Genomic DNA, 21,539 nt, shown 5'->3' on the forward strand with positions numbered 1-21,539 from the left:
ATGCTTGGTAAACTTGTTACCATTGATGTGCTTGCAAATGCCTGGGGCCACAGTGTCTCAAAAGCTTCTCTGTTTAATTCGTTCTCTGCCTTTTAAGGAAGACTGATTTGAAAATTATGCCCAGTTATCCCATGAGCCCAATTTGTGCTCAATCATTGCAGCAGACGTAAGAAAGCCTTGCCAAATGTTTCCTTCACCTGGCCCAGTTGTGGATCATGTAGTTGGAGCAAGAGCAAGAGGCAAGGACATTGATGTCCTGGGCCACCTGGCTGTGCAGACCTCACAAGTGAGTGTGTTTTGCACAAAACTTCCCACCACAAGGAATGGCTGTTTGGATGAGAGACAGACTAGCACACTGGACTTCCTTCAGCTGAGATCAGGGTTATAGTTTTATCACAGAAACTGAATACTGGCTGCGGAGAGCAGAGAATAGTCCTTTTAGTTCAGAAAGAGATGTCCTTGGAAGGATGGATAAGAGAGTTACTTTACAAATTGCTTGCATAGGTTTAAAAATAAATATTAAACAAACCTCCAAACCTTCACAAAATGGAATTGAAGTGTCTAGAAATGATTTTTTTGGCAATTGTAACTAGAGTGTTACATATATTTATTATGAGTGAGAAGTTTTTATTATCAGCTAAAGATATAATGTATAGAGTCAAGATTTGGACAGTCAATAAAGGGGTGTAGACCAAATCTGTCCCTCTGCCTGTTTTGTGAGTAAAGTTTTATTGGAACTCAGCCATGTCCACTTGTGTACAGGTTTCCATGGATGCTGTGTTGGGCTACAGTGGCAGATGCCAGTGTTACTATGGTGACCACATGGCCTGGGAGCCTAAAATATTTACTGTCTCATTCTTTTCAGAGTAAGTGTGTCAAATTCTTTCCAGGAATCCCCGAGAGAGGCAGCCACATTATTTTGTCCTTGACCATATCGAGGTTGACACTTCTTGTGCTGTTGTTAGTATCTGCTTGCTGATGTGGGCCCTTGATCCCATGTTTCCAGGATTTTGAATCTGAGTCTGGTGTCACCTCTACACTGATGTCCTTTCTTAATGACTTATCAGCAGTAAGCCAGTGGATATCGTTTCTTACCAAGACTATTTGAGTAGCTGATCAGGCAGTCTCCCCCATTCCATACTGTGTAGAATGCTATGCTATTTCTAAAGGATAACTTCCGCTCAAGAGCATCCATTCCCCCATTGACCTCAAACCCAGATCCATAGTAGTATTGCCTTCAAGGCTGCTTTATCTCAGATGACTCCACTCAGTACCCTGAGTCATGTGCTATTTCCTCTTGCTCCAAGCCAGCCAGAACTCTCCACCTGGTATATTTTCTTTGTGTCACTGATCTTTGCTTTTGAAATAGTGCAGCAACTCCTACCACTTCATGTCTTTATTATTAATTAATTAATTAATTAATTAATTGTAGTACACTGTATGTGTGTACCCTGTATGTATGTGAGTACACTATCATGCTCTTCAGAGACACCAGAAGAGGGCATCAGATCCCATTACAGATGGTTGTGAGCCACCATGGTTGTGGTTGCTGGAAATTGAACTCAGGACTCTGGAAGAGCTGTCAGTACTCTTAACTTCTGAGCCATCTCTCCAGTCCCTACTTTATGTCTTTTAGAATCTAGTTCACTCTTGTGTCTTGGGTCAACTACCGGTGTTGTCAGTCCCTTGATTGTTCTGCCGCTCTGTTGTGGTGCTGTAGCCTATGCTGTCACTAAATGGTTTTGTTCTGCCATGGATGGATTCTCTCTTAATCACAGCCATGCTTCCAGAATTGCCCACACAGCAGGCACTGGGGGTTGTGGAATCAGATTAAATTGAAGAAAGCACACAGATCATGTAGGCCAGTGTTGAGAATAGTTGGTTGATATATATACCGACTGAGTGCTGGCTACAGGGCCCCAGTGGCACTCACAAGAACATGCTCTGTTATACCCATTGCTAAGGCTTGGAAATGGACTCTGGCAGATGGTCTCGATGAACAAAGCTTCAATCAAAGCTAGATTGGAGTCAGGCATGATGGTAGAGGCCCATGATCCCAGCACTAAGGATGATGAGGATCTCAAGTTTTTAGCCAGCTTGGGCTACAGAGTGACTTCATGGTCAGCCTGGGATATATATATGGATATATATATGGATATATATATCTCCATCTCCTGACAAGACCTAGTACCTTCAGATCAGGAGTTTCATACTGATCTCAAGGTTTTCTCACTACAAAGCTACAGGAATAGACTAGGTTACAGTGCCCTAAGCACACATATGTCAGAGGTATACATACAACACCTCTACCTTGGGTGTTAGAATCATCACCTTTGTAACACAGGCCTAGGGAGCAGGCACTGTTATTTGCACAGAGCTCCCCAGGTGATTGCAGTTGCCAGTGCCAGCCCCACCACCCAAACCAGACAGAAAATATGGGCTTGTCTCTTAGAAGATTGTAATCTTCCACCACAGTCCTGAGAACCTGGGATCCTCCTGAAGAATACATGGTAACTTCCCCTGGACCACTTCTTTAGAGAGCAAGGGAGGATTCAGACATGTCTGCCCATAGGCTACCCTATCCTACAGTACCAATATCAATGTGGATCAAAGTCCTCCCTTTGGGCACACATGTATATGTGTATATGCGCACATGTATGTGTATGTGCACATGTATACAAGTGCATCTGTGCATGTGTGTGTGTGTGTGTGTGTGTGTGTGTGTGTGTGTGTGTGTGTAGGGGGAGGATGCCAGGGATCAAATCTTTCTCAGGTATACTTCCTCACAAGCCATCTCTCTTGCTTTTTTGAGGTACCTCACTGGGACCTGGGACTCACGACATAGTCTAAACTTGCTAGCCAGGGATCTCAGGGCTGCTACCTTCCCAGCACTGACTTTGTACATGATTGTTGGAGATTGAACTTGAGTTCTCATGCTTGTTGAGCAATAACTTCACTGAGTCTTTGCCCCACCCTGGGAACTGTTATTAATAAGAGTTCATGAGATTCTGAAATGTAGCTTTCTCCCTTCCTCCTTCTTGTCCTCTCTAACTCCTTCCCCTCCCTCCCTTCCTCCCTCCCTCCCTCCCTCCCTCCCTCCCTCCCTCCCTCCCTCCCTCCCTCCCTCCCTCCTCTCTCCCTCTCTCCCTCCCTCTTCTCTTCCACATAGTTAATGTAGCAGAAGCCTGGCAGATCCTGCACACTTCTCACACTAAATGCATTTCCACTTGGCCCAGGGTAAGGGCTCTTCCTCCTCTCTTTCTCTTCTGGAATCCCTGTCCCTTTGTCTCTGTCGCTAATTATCCAGCTGTTTCCTTTAGCCCCCCCCCCAGCCCCCCATTGCCCATTAAGTAAAGGCAGCCATTCCCTTCAGCGCTCTGCTCCCTCTGTGCTGGATTAGTCTCTGCCACATAAAAGAAGCTACAAGTGGCTTATATGGTCTCATGCATACTTAATTAGTCCAGCTTCTGAAAACTGTGCTTTAAACGAGTGAAGGCATTAGCCTCCGATCTAATTGATCCACAAAGCACCATTTCGGAATGGCTGCAGTCACTTTAACTGCTGGTCTAAGATGAGCATCCCTGGGGCCCACAAGAGGCTGCAAGGAGGAAAGACCCTGGACTGGATCCCCGGACATGATCTTGCTCTAGAAGAACTGACTATTTTGTGTCTTGCCTACTGCAGTCCTTATCCCCATCACCTTTCCCTGGCCTCATGAATGTAAATATCATGAGGTAGTTTATGATGGAGCGTGTTTGCTGAGTTGGAACTTTCATCGGGGTTCCAGGGTCCAGATATGTTGTCTGTTGTGTCTCATGGCAGAATAAGATGAGACTTCACTTCATCCCTTCCTGGACCATGTAACCAACCATCCAACACCACAGGGGAAGATGCAACTTGCAGCTCTACCTGTTGAGGCTTATATCTTAAATGCTCCCAAGGCTGTGTGCTAAAGGCTTCATTGCAGCCTGTGGTGGGGTTGGGAGGCAGACAACCTTCCCAAGTTAGTGCCTGGTGAAAGGGTACTGGAGACATTAGGATGATCCCTTGGGGGGACCGTGGGCCCTCCGCTTCTTCCTTCCTTTATCTTTTGATTTCCTGGCCTTCGTGAAGTAGCAGCTTTGTGTATTTATTCCACTGTTGTGGCGACCGCCATCTTACTCTGCCTATCCATAGACCTGAAACAATGAAGCCCAGTGACTATGGCTGAAACTTCAAATCAAACCCAAGTCAAGTCTTCCTGGATATTGTCTTGTCTTGGGCATTTTGTCATAGCAATGGGATGTTAAGACACCATCAGATTGCTCTGCTCCTAGTGTCTATCGGTGCCTGGGGCCACTGACCTGGCTAGTCCCAGATCTCTTCTCATCCAGCCCTCCTTGGTCATCTTTCCAGGCTCAGTATGTTGCTCTACACCTCCCAGGCCCTTAGTCCACCTTCCCTATCACTCTACACACCACATCACCTGTTTAAACCAGAGCATTTGGTCAACCGCACAAGCTTTTGTTACAGCCAAAAGAAGTAAATAATTGAAGCCTTTCTTTTCCCTTGCCCAGGGCTTTCAGAAAGCACATCTTTGGGAGCATTTTAGAGCCATTGTAACCAGGCCAGGGCCTGTTTATCTTCTGTTCTCAACAACTGCAATCTGTTATTCGGAGAAAGGAGCAAGGGGCGGGGGCAGTGAGCTGTGGGTTGCCCTTGGCTGGAAAGCACAGTGGAATTGGACCCTGACTGAGAACCTTGCTGATCAAGTGTGTGACAGATGCTCCAAAGCTGCTCTGTGGGGCTGGCCCATGGATTGGTACTGAAGCAAAGATCCCCATGATGTGCCACCACTTTAGCAGCCTGCCTCTCACCTTCCTTCTGGTCAGCTGGAGATCAGATTCAAAACTACCCTTGGGCCTCAGCTGAGTCACAGACACTGTGAGAGCCCAGGTGCTGCTCATCTCTTGCTTCAGGACTTCTGACTGGGGCTGAGATCCTCTGGGCTAAAGGGTTTAAATAGGAGGTGACAAACGGTGACCTGCCACACTGCTCTTTTGATAGTAAGAGCACACAGAGGTACCCTAGTCATCATCATTATCACAGATGTCTGCATATGTGCTTGGATTCCAGTAGATGGGTCAGGATTGGAAGGTTGTGAATGATCGGGTATTTAAAAGCACATCCCTGTGTATAATCTTAGAGGAAGGCTAGCTCTCTGGGACTCTCCTCCCTGCCCTTTCATTAACAGTCTGACTTTCTAGTGCTGTCTGTCTGAAATAAAGCCTCTCCCATGTTTCTTGTCTATCATTTTGTGCTGTTGTATATATACTCTCCAACTTCCATAAGGGCCTGTCTTTTTGGTTCACTAGCATTCATTTCTGCATTCTTCCGGCATGCCTTTTCCCTTATTTGATGTGATATTTAGACTTTTCAAACTCAGTGAATCAGAGAAATGCCAGGATGTTCATAAGATCTGCAGCTTCTCCTCTCCTGGCATCCCCTCATGTATGGTTTAGGTTTATCCTGGCCCTAGATGTTTCTGTCATTTCACAGTGAGCCAGCTATAGCTCAGAGTGACTTGGTTACCTGGAGTTAGGAGGGACACATGTAGTCTGGCCACAGATGCCTGGCCTGGCCTGGCCCTTGTACTTTACCATCTCCCTGTTCTATCACACCCTGGAATGGAAGGCTTCTCAGGCCAGTAGATTTGCACTATTACTCAGGTGTTCATATCGATCACAGTAGAGCTGTTAGGATTCTGATTTCCCAGAATCAAAGCTGAGGGAAGGTAATTGAGTTGGCCTGGGTCACAGCAGATTAAGGACCAGCAGGGATTCACCTCTGCTTTCCCTCCCTGCGCCTGCTCTCCCGCCACAGCATGGCATGAACTGCCTCCATTGTTCACAGTGGTGTTCCTGGCTTGTTATGATCTGTGTCAGTTCTCTCCTGCGTCAGGAACTCATGCTCCCCTTGTTCATAGCTTTGCTTCAAGTGTCCTTCCCTGCCCGGTGAGGGCCACAATCATCTGCCAGATCTCTCAGAACAGGGACAGCTGTCCTCCTGTGATGCAGGGCATGGGACTCACAAACAGGAGAGTACTACATTTTTCCCTCTAATGAGCCTTTTAATAGTGTATTGCCCCTTGAATTTATGTTTCAGTCATGTCTGTGTGTATCTTCCTGCCAGGTGGCCTCTTAAGACCAGGTGCCCTCATTTTTTCTGTCCATTTTATCCAGGCCATTGCCAGGCAAAAACATATGTTTAAACATTGTTAAACAAACACAGGCAGACAGGAATACAAAAAAAGAGGGGAAATATAAAAATATCCCATAAAAATATCCTAGCAGGGCTACAGTGCTTACAACAGTTCAGAGGGATTTTGGTTGTTTTGTTTGTTTGTTTGTTATATTAGATATCCTTTAGGGAAACCTATGTCACTTAGAAACTTCCAGAAGGAAATAGTGCTAAATATCATCCCATGAGAAGGCCTCTTGGTGTCAGTCTGTGAGCCTAGCTATAGGGAAGCTGAAGGAGGATCCAGCCTATAAGTACAAAGACTGCCTGGCCTACAGAGAGGGAGTTCAAGTTCACTATGGCCAACTTAGTAAGATTCTATCTCTAAAAGTGAAAAGAATTCTGGGAATGTAGTTCAGTGGCTGTGTTTCCTTAACATGCGTAAGAACTGGAGACGTGTGGATGGGGCACGCATGAATAAAGAGAACATTCTACTGAGCTAACCTAACTGGTCTGCTTTGCTACTTATGCGTTTGGAGACTGGTATCTTGGTAGAAAGAGCCCCTGGTTCCAATTCTCTTGAGCATCCACAGACTTCATATATAGCATGCATTTGGAAAAGGCGCCTGGACTTTGGGACCTATTCCTGACTACTCCCCAGGTCTCCTCTACAGAGATACATGGAACCCTTGAAGATGGAGGCATCTATTGGAAAAAACCATCTTTGCTACTAAGAAAGTGAATTCTTTCATTGAATTGGGGTTATCAAATGAAGGAAATGCTTGTCTGATTCAATGGGTTTCTACCTGCCTTTTGTATCTGGTGCCACATCATCGGGCATGTGGGAGGGTCCAGGAAGGGCAGGGGGTTGTCCCCTTGAGTATCTCCTAAGATGGACTTTGAATTTTCCTTTTGCCACCCTCAGGTGAGCGTGTTAACCACCCTGGAACGCAGGTTCAACCTCCAGAGCGCCGATGTGGGTGTGATCGCCAGCAGCTTTGAGATCGGCAACCTGGCGCTGATTCTCTTCGTAAGTTACTTCGGAGCACGTGGGCACCGACCGCGCCTCATCGGCTGTGGTGGAATCGTCATGGCCCTGGGCGCCCTGCTTTCGGCACTGCCTGAGTTCCTCACCCACCAGTACAAGTACGAGGCTGGCGAGATCCGATGGGGAGCAGAAGGCCGCGATGTCTGTGCCACCAATGGGTCCAGCAGTGATGAAGGGCCCGACCCGGACCTAATCTGCCGTAACCGGACAGCCACGAACATGATGTACTTGCTGCTCATTGGGGCTCAGGTGCTCCTGGGCATCGGTGCTACCCCCGTGCAGCCCCTGGGGGTCTCCTACATTGACGACCACGTGCGGAGAAAGGACTCCTCGCTCTACATAGGTAGGCACTGCCCCTGCTGTCTGGGTTGGTGTAGTGGTGCAAAGTTGGACCCTGTTTTGCTGGAGCACTGGTTTACAGAACTGGCTAAAGGTCTCCACGGTTGGATTCCTAGAAAGTCTCACATGCCTGATCTAGGAGCAATGCAACTAGATCATTTTTGAAAATCTTTCCAAGGAATACTTAGATGCTGCCTGGATCTTACCAGATGCAGACCTTGCATCAGGGAAGATCAGGTCTGGAGGGGTTTGGGATTCATCTGCTGTGTGTGTGTGTGTGTGTGTGTGTGTGTGTTGTGGTACAGGGATATTTGATACTCTAGTGTTTACCAAGGTCTGTTGTGGGGGGTCTTCATTTAGGAAACCTCAACTTTGAAGAATCAAAACTGCCTCTTGTTTTTTTTGTTGTTGTTGTTGTTCTTATATGTTTGGCTTTTGTTTTGTTTTCTTTTGTTGTTTTGTTTTTTGTTTTGGACTTAAAGAGCAATTGATTACACTGTAAGCATTTTTTATAACTCAGAGTTGGCAACTTCTGGTAGTGTTTCAACTAGCAACCTGCTCAGGAACTGGGTGTTAGGAAGAAATGAAGAATGCGCAGACTTTAAAGAACAATTTTCTGCTGAAGTAGGTTCTGACATTTGATACTGCAAAGATGAAAGAGCCCTAAGGTCTAGGGTTTCAAGAAACAGCTAAGTGGCAATTTGCTCATGTGACAAATGGTGTCCTTGACCAAGAGCTGGTGGAGAGTTGTATGGTCACTTACCAAGTGTCTCTAGCCCTGACTTACTAAGTATGCATTTACTTCCAGTGAGAAAACATCTCCCACCACGGAATGTGAAGTTTTAAAAGAATGACCTCTACCTGAGAGATTGTGGTGTCACCTGACTGCAGTGTGCCTTGAAGTATACAGCTAATTATGCAGGCTTAAGTTAAAATAGAACTTGTTCCAAATTTGACATAAGCTTCCTATCTAGCAAGCCTCTATTTTACACATCCTGAGCTTTCTGAGATAGGATGTCTGGGCGCACATATCCACCCAGAGGCCTCCCAGAGAGTTGATGCTTTGACTGAACAAGTGTATTGTAGATCGATGTATGACCTTTGTGTAGGAAGAGGCTATGAATGAGAGAAAAGTGGAGCATGTACCCTTCCCTATCCAAGCCAAACCCAGTTAGGACATCTTTGTGTCACAGGGCTTAGAACTGTTGAAGCAAAGATGCACAGTCCCCTTTCTCCATATGCTATGGCTTGTCTTTTACCTGGAGGGGCGGGATTCCACTGAGGCGGTGACTATGGTGATTCTTTTCTTTTGGCTGCTGTTAAGCCAGCAAGTTGCTAAGTTGGTATCCATGACTACAGCTGAGTAGTGTTTGGTCTGAGGATGCTTCCCTCAGTCCTTGGGAGAATAGTTGTCTGGTAGCAGTTAATGGATCACATCACCCTGAAGGAATTGGCCAATGAAAAGCTGAGTTTGTCTCCTGAACAGTCAAATGAAGTATGATTTCTATGCCAAGGTGGGCATTTGGGTTTTGGGGAGATGGGAGAAACAAGGCTTGTAGGACAAAACAAGGCAAGGTGGGTTCTTTTGTTTTTTGTTTGTTTGTTTGTTTTTGTTTGTTTGTTTGTTTTAATTTCTGATCTGGTATATGAGATTTGTAGTTATCTTTGGTAGGAAGACTGTGTCAGCCAAATTCATACTTGGGCTCCTCTTTTCTTCTATGGAAGAGTCAGTTGAGTGTTATTTTTGCACAGTATATGGATAGTGTAGTGCTCTGGTCTGTCTCACCAAATTCTAAACCATGGCAAACAGACTAGTGCATATAGTGCTGACAGCTCTTCCAGGTCTCTCTGAAATGGTTTCATGGGTCTGTTTAGAAGGAGAGGCCGAAAGCAAGCATTTTGCACAGATTGGCCTTCATAGATAGGTTTTATTATTATTATTAGAATTTTCCAGGAGCAGTTTCAGAAGACTGCAGCCTATGCAGGGAATATCTGGTGTGTTCTCCTATGTCAGGAGCCATAAAGACATGTCCAAGGTCCTGAGACTGTCACAGTATTTATCTCTTCTTAGTTAGGCTCTAGATCTGGAAGCCACTCAACTTTGCTTTTAGAAGTATCCAAGGGAACACACTGCTGAGAGGAGGGGTCTCAGAAGAAAATGAAGCTGGGGCTCTAGGTGAACTGTTTGGAAAGGGAGACTATTTGCTAACTTTGAGTTTGGCTCCAGAAAAGCAGGCCTTTTTGTCAACATGCCTAACTTAACACTGGATCGGAGACAGAAACAATGTACATATTATATATGGAAAAATACGGGCTTAATTCCAAGGAATCCTTTAAACTGCATGGGCCAAGAGAATCAGCCTGCATTGTCTAGGCTACAGGTCATCTGAGACCAGACCTGTTGCTAGCTGCCCGCACAGTAGGTCAGCAGAGAGGTGCTAGCCACACACCCATGGCCAGGTTATAGACTCTCACATGCATCAAAAGTGAAAGAGTTCAACTCAGGTCCCTCCAGCATTTCTCACTAAAGCGATTCCTTCTTTTGACTCTCTTGGCTGAACTCTCAGAGAGCTTCTGGACTCCTTCATGGGCCTCTCACAAGGCTAGTCCTGTTCGGAAGCCGGTCCTTTCTAGAGTGAGGAGGGAGTTGAGGGAACTCATTTACCACGGGACAAAACTAGATGAATGGGGACTCAGCTCTGTTGGCAGCCTTTTCACTCCATTTCAATACAGCAGCGTGCAGAGCTCAGCCTCCTAGGATGGCTGGATAATGACCCGAGGGTGGCGCGTGGCACTCTTTGTTCCCATAGGGACCAAATGGGCAGGGTTGTGGTGAAAACCCATTTGTGCATTCCTGAGGTCCAAGAGTCAACCCTTTAGGAGTCCCGTCAGGCCTTAGCTCCATGGTGTGACCATCCATTAGCCTAGTTTTCTTAGCTGTCCTTTTGTCTCTCCAAGTTCAAAATATATCAAGTGGCCCTTGCTCCTTATGACAGCACGAGTGAGATGGTACATGGGCTTCCTGTACTTTGGCCTTTTACTTGGTGGCTTCTTTAGTTTGTTAGTGACTGGTTTTTTGTTTTGTTTTGGTTTGGTTTTGGTTTTGGTTTGTTTAAGAAGGAGAAAGGTGAAATGAGAATGACAAAGGTGTTTTTTTTTTTCCTTTTCTTTTTAAACAGCTTGGAAATGTGTTACACATTTACTATTGGCCGTTTCAGAAATACATAAAAAAAGAGTAATATGGCTCTATAGTATATATAATTCTAGTCTCTTTTCCTGCATTGATAGACTTTTCAGAAAAAAAAAATGTGCTTCTAATAAACAAGACTTTGTAATTTCATTTCTCTTAATATTTTATGAGCTTTTCGCCATGTTACTAAATATTCTTCTATGGTTCTGACTGCATACAAAATATTCCCTTGTGAGCATACACCATATTAGTAATATTGTCAATAGTTAGAAAGGAGTTTTCAGAAATTTTGCTGTTATAAATGAAGCACATGGGTAAACTGCAGGTTAACGTACTTTACAAAAATCGTTGAGCTGGATGTGGCGGGGCTGTGGGTGTGAGTGTATCTGAGGTCTGTTCAGAAGGCAGTGGGTGGGTGTTGGGGGGTGTGTGATCCAGGCTCAAGCAGAATCAAGGACATCCACCAGAGAGCTTGAAACCTTTGGGAAATGCCAAGATCCATGATGGAGGCAGACATGGGACTCTGTTTAAGTCCATAAAGAGAGGTGCTGGTAGTGTGAATAGTGGGGGTCAAAACTAGAATAGGTGCATGAGGGCAGGATGAACACAGGTGGGCATAGCTTCTATTCACATCACGGTTCTGGAAAGAGATGCACCATTGTCCGTTATGTATAAAGATGAAGCATGTTCAGAACCCAGGCCCCTCGAAACAAGGCAGCTGGTGGAGTCTGCCTTCCACTCCAACACTGTCGACTATGCAACCTGTCCATTCCTTCTGTTATCATTGGCTGTAGCCATCGGTGCCGTCAGGAAGTTTGACACATACTATGCTGAAGCTTCCCTTCTTTATAGCTTCCTCAAACCCTTTCTCATTGTGCACTCTGGGCCCAGCAGACAAGTTTCTGCACACACACCCCTCAACCTCTCCGTAGTGTGATAACTTCCCTGAGCCATGCCAGGGTAGAAGGGATGCTTAAAGTCTAAGGCTTCCTTCTTTAATGGGTTCACCCTCAATTCCGCTCCTAAGAAGAGATGCCAAGGGCTAGAGGGCTGGATCTGTCATAAGACAAATTCAAATACACGGAGGGCTTGAACCATGGGGCAGTGCATCAGTTTGCTGGGCAAAACACCCTGCACTGGGAGGGGGTGGTGGTTTGTGTACTCTTGGCCCAGGGAGTGGCACTATTAGAAGGTGTGGCCCTGTTGGAATAGGTGTGGGCTTGTTGGAAAAGGTATTTCAATGTGGGTGTGGGTTTTAAGACCCTCATCCTAGCTGTCTGGGAGTTGGTTTTCTGATAGCAGCCTTCAGATAAAAGATGTAGAACTCTTAGCTCCTCCTGTACCATGTCTACCCGGATGCTCCCATGTTCCTGCCTTAATGATAATGGACTGAACCTCAGAACTTGTAAGCCAGCCCCAATTAAATGTTGTCCTTGAGTTGCCTTGGTCATGGTGTCTGTTCACAGCAGTAAAACCTAACTAAGACAGAGGTTAAACCCCAGAAAATGTTTCCTTCAAGTTCTGGAGAGGTTCAAGGTATAGGTGCGGTTGGTATTTCCTGAAGCCTCTCTCTGAAGCTTACAGAAGGCCATCATACTACCAACTCATTGCATGGCTGTCCCTCTAGGGTCACATGGCCCTAAGATCACTTCTGTAAGCCTAACTTCCATCTAAGCACGATAAGCAATCTGATTGGATTAAGGCCCATTCGCAGGGGGGCATTTAACCTCAAAGACTTCTCGAAAGGCCCTATACAACTAATTATTTAAGAATGTAAATTTCTCAACTAACTTTTAAGTTTGTAATAATGATAGAACGACAGATTGCCACAAATTATTAGAGAAGTCTTCCATCCAGTTGTCCTTGACAGTGACATCACACACAATGCAAGCTCAGTCAGCAAGGGCCTTGCTTTGTAATAAAGAGGAGCCAAATTTTATCATTAGCCCTCAGATGTAAAAAATACCCTGGCTTGAAGACAGGCGGTTGTAAATCCAGTGCTAGGGAGGCAGAGGCACGTGGAACCCAGTGGATCTCTGCCCAGGCAGCCTCAGAGTTATCTGCCAAGCTCCAGACTGGTGAGACCATTCTCAAAATCAAAGGTTGCTGGTGCCTGAGGACTGACACTCAAAGCTGTCCTCTGCCTTTTACCACAACCACACACACATGCACCCATACATAGAAACATGCATGTGTGTGCACGTTCACGCACGCGTGCGTGCGCACGCACGCGCGCACACACACACACACACACACACACACACACACACACACTGGGAGGCAGGGAGTTGTGGCTCAGTGGTAGACTATGTGATGGCACACAAAAGGCCTGGAGTTTGATCCTGAGTACCATTTTAAAAAAATCAAACAACAACAGCAGCATTCTCTACCCACAAAGGAGGAAGTTAGCATGGGACAACACATGGAGTCCATTTAGTCCATTTAAATTCTTCCCTTTTGCTATGCAATCATCAGTTAGAGAGGTGGGCTGTATGCATAATTTTCCCACCTGTGTGATCTAGTTTTCCTGATGCAGATTGTGATCGAGGTGAAATCAGATAAGTTTGAATTGTTTATGTGTGCTTAGCAGATCTGTGCACAATACTAACACATGAAGTGGCAGACACAGACAGAGGGATGGCTGCACAGTCTTCTGAGCATGGCTATTTTGGAAGGAGTGGGATCCTGTTAGAGGAAAGTGGTTGTCTCAGGGCATCTTGGAGAGGAACTATGGAAGGAGCAGGAACCCTAGCAGTGTGCTGGATTACTCGGGGCAGTTGTTCTGAGCCTTGTGGCATATCTATTAGACCTGATGTATCATGTTCTCTTTGTTATCACTTAGATTGCACCTGAGATCAGTCCTCTGTGTTTTAGCTAATGATGCAAAGAGAATTATTCTCACATTTCACCTGCCAAGTGTTAGTTTAGTACAAAGGTCACAAGCTTACCAGGCAGCCACCAAAGAGAACCGCACTTCTTTTTAGAACCCTGGGAGCAAAGAGATATTTTGCTTCTGATGAGTTTTTATTTTCACTTGACATTGGGTAAAATGTGTTCTAATTCTCCACAAAGAGTTTGGGTCGGGTATGGATCAAATACACTGTGACTGCAATTCTTTTAAAAGAAATAATTGAAAAGCTGTTCCTCCTGGGAGCAAGCGTAGCTCATTATATTCTTGCAACTTCATTGATATTGAAGTTTCTCTCATTAATTTCTTTTTTCTGAACTAAATGGCACTGGAAGTGGTCAGCTTGTTTTGGCCCTGCTCCAGTCCCTCATCCCAGCTGCTGGTGACATGCCATTTCCGTGTGTTTGGGCACTGTGTTAAACAATTCACCCAAAGTCCTAATCTGGGGCTTCCTAATTGCCTGTGATGGTAGCTGATTTTCAATCCTTTCTAAATGCATATATTTCACATTCGGTGGCTTGGGACATCATGGCTCACCACCTTGGTTACCATGAGCATTCTGAATTAGGCTTCTCACAGTCATTTCAAGATTTAAATTCTGGTTCTTCTATGTACCTCACTCCTGCAGACTGGCTGGGCTTCCTATTGCTGTGAACTCATCACCCTATCTGTATGATGGGGTTTGGTAGGCTCACTGTTCCTAAGCAACAAGTATTGTGTATCTTAAGGGGAGGGCAGAATCAAAAAGCATTTCCTTGATCATCTTTATAGTGTCTCCATTTACAAATCTAGAAACAGAGGCATAGATGAAGCGGCAGGTTTATCTCATTGAGGACAGGTTATTAGACAAGAGTCCTTGGGTCGTGATTGTCAGTAGCAGGTATGACACTTATGAATAGAAACCTTTTTAGTCCTGAATTAAACCACCACAGCCCTTGCATGAAGGTTTTGCCTGCATGTAGATCTGTTCACCACCTGTGTGCCTTGTCCCTCTAGAAGTCAGAACTGGGCATCAGATTCCCTAGAACACTACTTATAGGGAGCGGTGATCCACTGTGTGGGTGCTGGGAATTGAACTCCAGTTCTCTGCAAGAGCAGCCAGTGCTCTAAACGTCTGAGCCATCTCTCTAGCCCCACTCAGAGCTGCTTATTTTGAAGAGAGACTTAAGATGCTTGTTTTCCAAGCAGACTGCATTGCTAACTCATTGAAATCCCTCAGCCTTTGATTAAATAATAAACACAACAACTTGAGGTAATGATGGTTGATTTTAGCTCATGGTTTGAGAGGATGAAGTCCATTGTGACAGAAGGGCGTGGTGGTGGGTGCTAAGAGTGTGCAGCTTGAACTCCTCACTTCTTGCTAACACAGGAAGTCTAAACAGAACAGGAAGTAGGCCTGGGTCATAAAACCTCAAGGTCTGTCTTCCCAGAAACCTACTTCTACAAGCTAAGCCCTTCTTCCTTAAGGCTTCACAACTTCCCCATACAGTGCCACTTGCCTTTGGGGGCTGTTTCATACTCAAACCAAAACAGTGAGTCAACACGGGTAACCTGTATCAGGACTTCCTGGCAGAGATGAGGGGGAATTCTCATGGGCTTTTATGGTTCTGATCCTGCTGATACCATGCCTAATGCCTTATAAAAATAAGAACAAGGAGCCATTGACATAAAGTAATAAATAAAGTCCTACAGTTCCCTAAAGGAAACATTGGAATGTATAAGGAATACAATTTGGATTGGTTGGGCATACATGTCTACTGTGTGGATGACTGCATCTTTGCAAAGAGACATGCAGACATAGCAAGGAAGTGGGTGATAGAGAAGAGAGAAGACTGGAGAGGTCGAGGTATAGATTCTTGCAAAAGCAGTTTCCTTCCACCAAGAATATCAAAGACTGGCTTCACCACAGCCCACTTTGCTGCACCTGGCTGATGAATACAGGCCTATTATCTTTCCTTAACTGTAGCACAAGTATTGTTCTCAAATAAAAGATTATTTAAGATTTCCTTCCATAACAGGTGTGTTTTTTCATCTAGTTTATTTCTAGACTATTTTCTTTTTCTAAGAACAATATTGAATTTCTTTGTGTTCTTTTCACCCCTCAAAAGCATTCTGTAAGAAGTGATGGTATGAAGGGTTTGCTGTGTAGAAAGCAATGCTGTTTGGTGGTATTGTCTCTGTGATTTGGGTTAACCATCCTTCATTGCTAACGAGTATTGGAAGAATAGTATAGACACTTGCTGGAGTCTGTCTGTCCAGCATCTCGTTTTCATACTGAAGAATAGCCTTCCTATCTCAGGTGGTTTCTGTGAGCTACAGGAATGATCATATGGTCTAGGGATAGCCAATTATGACATAGAGAAAAGCCTTGGTCTACAGTGATTGGCCCAAGGAGTATGTCAATCAGAAACTACTCTGGATTCAGACAAACACCAGTCACCTTCTTTCTAGAACATTCTGGGTAAGAACCCAGAATGCACAAGGAGTCCAAAGTCTATCTTGGCTGCCACACACAGAGGAAATGACTACAGTGACAGAGAGAGTCAACCTGGAGAATCAGAGGGCAGGAGAATGTCCCAGGCTGTGCTTGAAGCTGGTGTCCAGCCCTCAAAATCCTGCTTATTTGATTATGTAAATTATCCTTCTCAGCACTTGCAGTTAGAGGCAAGATCCCACCTCTTTTAGACCCAAACACTTTTATGTCATGTAGGACTTGGGTTGCATTGCTTCCCTCTTGAGAGTCAACCAGACACCTTGAAAGGTGAATATAATGGTTAGTTTTAGTAATGCTGTGACCATAGGCCAGAGAAAACCAACTTACAGAAGGAAGGTTGTCTCTTGGCTCTGAGATTTTAGTCCATGGTCTTTGGCTCTAGGTTCTGGCTCATGATGAATCAGAACATTATGGCATAGAAAGAGGGGGATCTTTACACCAAAGAGGGCAAGGAGCAGAGAATGCAACAAGAACTGGAGAACAGGCTTAGCCTTCAGCTGCCCCAGTGATCTTGTTGGTCCAACTCAGCCTCACCTTCTAAGGAGGTGACTTATCTCATCTACTAGGGACTACATCCTGTGGGTGAGACTAGGCATGGTACTTTATATTCAAACCTTAACTAGAGCTGAACTCCTGGGATGTGGTTGGATTCTGAAGGAAGTGCTGGCTTTTTCACAGCACCAAGATATGCATCATCATACTCTGCAGAGCTCCTGACTCAACACATAAAAGAACAAGTGCGAGGCTGAAGGTTTTGGCTTAGTGATTGCTTTTATCATCTCATAGTCATTTAAGTTGCAGGTTAGGGACCAGAGGTCAAGAGGAATGCCCCCCCCCCCGTCTCTATCCCTCCAAACTCAAGCATGCAAAAATAACCCATTGTCAGGCTTTTGACAAGAGCAGTATGTGTTTAATAGCAAATCACTTCTGTAGGCAGAGAGCGGTGAGTACATACAGCTTAGTCAATGGCCCCGTTTATTGAATGGGAAACATAACCAACCCTGTTCTCTTTCCATGCTTGCAGTTGCCAAAGCTGCCTTAACTCCCTCTAATGACTTCATATTGTCAGGAATGAATCAGCTAAATGAATATCTTTCATCCAGCTTAGCGATGCCATTTCACTTCTGCCAAGTGGTATGTGTAGATGAATGCGGTCGGTCGGTGTGTGTGTGTGTGTGTGTGTGTGTGTGTGTGTGTGTGTGTGTGTGTGAGAGAGAGAGAGAGAGAGAGAGAGAGAGAGAGCACTTGCGCAGCATGCTTATTTTAGTCCACACCACAGATACAGTCTGCAGATATCAAAGTCTTAGTTAGTTAATGGATACTCATAAAAACTTAAGTATCATCTTTATAGTTGGAATCCTGCAATTTGCCTTACAAATGCCAGGACTCAATGAGGTTACTTTATAGGGCTTCTTCAAGCTGAAGGTTCTGTGATGTGCTTCGTGTAGCTAGGGTGATTCTTGCACTTCTAAATTTATATAGAGACTGAGATGTATGTATGCTCTTTAAAGCAAAACTAATACCTGTATCTTAGCTAGGCTTATGACCCCCAAATGATTAAAGTCCCAGAATATGCTTAGGTTGGGTTGACCTTGGTGTTAGACAATATGGAGTGGAATAGATATATACGAGGTGGTTGTGGTGAGATGGGCTGACTACTACTCAGTTTGGGGGTCTCAATTTGAACTGCTCCCTGGAGAGTTGCTGTCCTAACAACTTAGGCGAAATGGATGGGAAATCAGACTGTGTTCCCAGTGGACTTGGTGACACCTGTCTGCTCTCTTCCTGTGCCCCCCTCATCTCACTACTTCCTGCAAGAAATTCTTGTAGAGCTGAAATTTTCCATCCCTTCTTTTAGCCTAGCTATGGATATTTTGGGCAATATTCAGCAATTCTCTGTGCTGGTTTGAACTAATACACAGATAAGATCAAAACTCTGTTAATGCTGTTTTAAGGGGAAAACATTTTAAAAATGCATTGGAATCATTAATAGAATTTGAACTCAGGGAGTCAAAAGTTTCCATGTGTTCTTACTAAAAGATATTCTCTTGAGACTTTGCAAATCAAAGACCGAGTCATGAGGGACCCAAGCAGTCATCTGGGGAAACAATTGAACTGGACTGACATTTTGGCAAAATTTTAGCAAGAATAGTTGCTCCATTCAAGAAAATTCCTCTGCAGATAAAAATGGATTTATACCATAGTATCCTGTTTCAGAAGTGTGTGTGTGTGTGTGTGTGTGTATGTGTGTGTGTGTGTGTGTGTATGTGTGTGTGTGTGTGTGTGTGTGTGTGTGAGAGAGAGAGAGAGAGAGAGAGAGAGAGAGAGAGAGAGAGAGAAGGAGAGAGACAGAGACAGAAAGAATGTGTGTGTGAGGAGTTTGATTCGTTCTGGCTTATCTCCAAGGAGAGCTGCCAATCCATCTCTCTGATGCTCTGAGAATACAATATGCACGGCTGTGGTTTCTCCCTGCTTCCCTTTCTAGACAAGACTTCGCTTCCCTATGAAAGGTTCACATTTGCCCACCTGCTTTGTACGTTGCTAATGGAGTTCACAAAGGGAATTTGAATCCCCAGTAAGAAGTCTCATTAGCACAGTGAGGATCTAATAGGTTCAGGAGTTGTGTATGGACGCTAAGAACCTTTTGCAACCAGGCAGCATTTATTATTAGCTCTCCATCATTTTCCCCACCCTGGCTCTGTCTGTAGTCATCCGTATCATGGGGGCAATGACACCTGCCTTCATCTAGGTGACTCCACCACATCCGTCCAAATATACATAAATACCTGTGATCCTGGTGCTGAAAGCAAGACTCAGAGGCCATTGGGAAGATGAAAGAACATGCCATAGCCCACATTGGTGGATCTGATTTTAGTTTTTAGTATGATCCTTCTTACTGGTCGCAAGCCAGTGTTTAATTTTAGTATTCATTCTTTTCACAAAGACACCATCACAGTTGTCTGCGTATTTAGGCAAGCGTCTGAAGTGCTTGTGGATTTGGATCATGACCTTCCTGACACCAAAAGCACCAGCTTGCCATGCATGGGGGTCTGAGCTATGACCCGTGCTCATTCTCTCCCCGTGAAGTCCAGGGAGGTAAGTACTATTCCACGGAGGATGTAGGAGAATGAGCAGTGTCCAGGGTCCTCCCGCTGGTGAATGGCAAGGTTGACATTATGATCTCCATCCATTGTCCTGGTGCCAAATCTTCCTGGTCTTGGCTGCCTGTTTTGCTACCCCTACATGTGCTTATGCGGTCCCCGGGGTAATCCAGTCCTACAAGTGTCAAGCTGGACATGAATCATGACTTAACCTGGAGTAGAGAATTGGCCTGCCATAGGTGCCTGCCGTGCAAGCATGAAACCTGAAGTTCAGATCTTAAATACCCATGTAGAAGTCAGGTATGGTGGCATGTGTCCTGTAATGCCAGGACTGAGAGGTGGGAACAGTGGATCATGGGACTTGATTGGTCTTCCCTTGTAGCTGAAATAGCTCCAAGTTTAATGAAAAACCGCCTAAAAACAAGGGGAAGAGTTATTGAGGAAAACACTTGGCACTGATCTCTGGCCTCCATAATTGATAAGGCTCAACAGAATAGACCACACACACACACACACACACACACACACACTCACACACACTATGACTTCACCTGACTACCTCATCATTGCCCTGTCTCTTGTGTACAAACACAGCTGTGCTTCCTACTGTCTTTTCATCAGTAACAACTGAAGCACCCAGCCACTTCTGGCCTAGGAGAATCCTGGTGTTCTCAGGATTTAGCTCCCTGGAAAATTGGAAACTTTATCAGATGAAGCTATCTTTCTGAGAGGGAGAAAGAGGGGGAAGAGAAGGAAGAGACAAAGACAGGGAGAGAAAGGGAAGGAGGGAGGAAGGGGGAGAGAAGAAGGGAGGGACAGTCTAAGAGGGAGAGTTGTTTTCAACGCCCACCCCCTTTTCCTACAATAAGAAAATCTTATTCACCAGATGGCTTTGTTTACGTTTTTTGGCCCTGCAGCAGTTAATCAGTATACATCCGTGGTGATTATGCAACTCGGACTTGAGTTTTGCACTCCCAGACCCTGGCAAGTGGACTTAGAAGAAGCAATGTAGAACCTTCTAGATCACATCAGGGACAGGTAGAGGGAGGGGGGCCTTCCGGATCACAGATGGAACTGTGAGAAGGACAAGGGAATACGTAGAGCTCTGCTAGATAAAGCAGTGCCAGGCACAAAGCCTCCCAAGCCAGAACAGTGTTTGTCATTTATGGTGGCTGAGCCCTGGACGTGCAGAGACTGTCAGCAGCAGAGTGACCCTGGACATGCACTTACATCTACAGAAGGCTGGGGGAGGGAAAGGCCGTTTTCAGCCACCCCTGAGTACATGCTTCCATAGGAGCTGAAGACCCTCTCCACTGAACGTGGAACTGATCGGCTGAAGTGCTCCCCACCGCTTCTTCTCCAGACTCTGGAAGCCACTGTTCTACCTCTGTTTCTATAAACTTTACCCTCGGTGCCTCATATAAATAGTCATGTGGTATGTGTCATCCTGTGACTGGCTTAATTCATTTAGAAGTATGTCCTCCCGGGGCACTGAGGCTGCAGCGTTTGTCAAGGTTTATCTTCCTTTATAAGGCTGGTAATATTCTCCTGCCCCATCTCTCCTTTTCTCTTTATCTTTCTGACTGTCTCTCTACCTGACTCTGTCTCTGTCACTCTCTTTGTGTCTCTCTCTGTGAGTGTCTTTGTGCACACACACATTTTAGAAATAAGTAATAACCCATCAATATTTACTTCTAATCTGTTGAGATTTTTTTCTAACTTTTAAAACAATTTGTTTTAGTTTATGGGTATGAATGTTTTGTCTGCGTGTATGTATGAATGCCCACAGGCAGGCCTGGTGCCTACCTACATCAAAAGAAGGTGTCAGATCTTCAAGATGTGGTATTATAGATGGCACCATGTGGGTGATGGGAACAGAGCCCAGGTCCTCTGCAAGAGCAACAAATACCCTTAACTGCTGAGTCAATTGTCTAGCCCCAGATAAGAGGGTCTTTAAAAAAATCACAGTACTATTAATACTTTCTTAATGCTAAGCAATATACAGTTAGTGTTAATGTTCAAGTTAATTATCTCCAAGGGGGAAATAAAACAACTTATGTCAGATCTAAAATGCCCTGCTCTCGGCTATTGACTTGTCTGTTATTTGTTGGACACAGGCACCTACTCTGTAGTTTTGGTTGTTCTAGTTCTAGTTCTAGTTGCATAGACCAGTTTGGCCTTGGACTTAGAGCCATCCTTCTGCCTCCACATCCTGGGTGACAATGTTGCAAATGTGTGCC

At 45.0% G+C, this 21,539-nt stretch overlaps 1 protein-coding gene across 2 annotated transcripts in view; it reads left to right on the forward strand.

Annotated features, from left to right (window-relative positions):
- Slco3a1 (solute carrier organic anion transporter family member 3A1) overlaps positions 1-21,539 on the forward strand; it is a 278,256-nt gene that overhangs the window by 43,039 nt on the left and 213,678 nt on the right. For both annotated transcript variants that reach the window (XM_021167572.2, XM_021167570.3), the window contains exon 2: positions 7,145-7,610. In XM_021167572.2, the coding sequence (XP_021023231.1) occupies positions 7,145-7,610 (466 nt within the window). The remainder of the gene's footprint in view (positions 1-7,144; positions 7,611-21,539) is intronic.

Source organism: Mus caroli, unplaced genomic scaffold, assembly GCF_978045245.1.
Source record: "Mus caroli unplaced genomic scaffold, Mus_caroli_1 scaffold_8, whole genome shotgun sequence".
Lineage (NCBI taxonomy): Eukaryota > Metazoa > Chordata > Mammalia > Rodentia > Muridae > Mus > Mus caroli.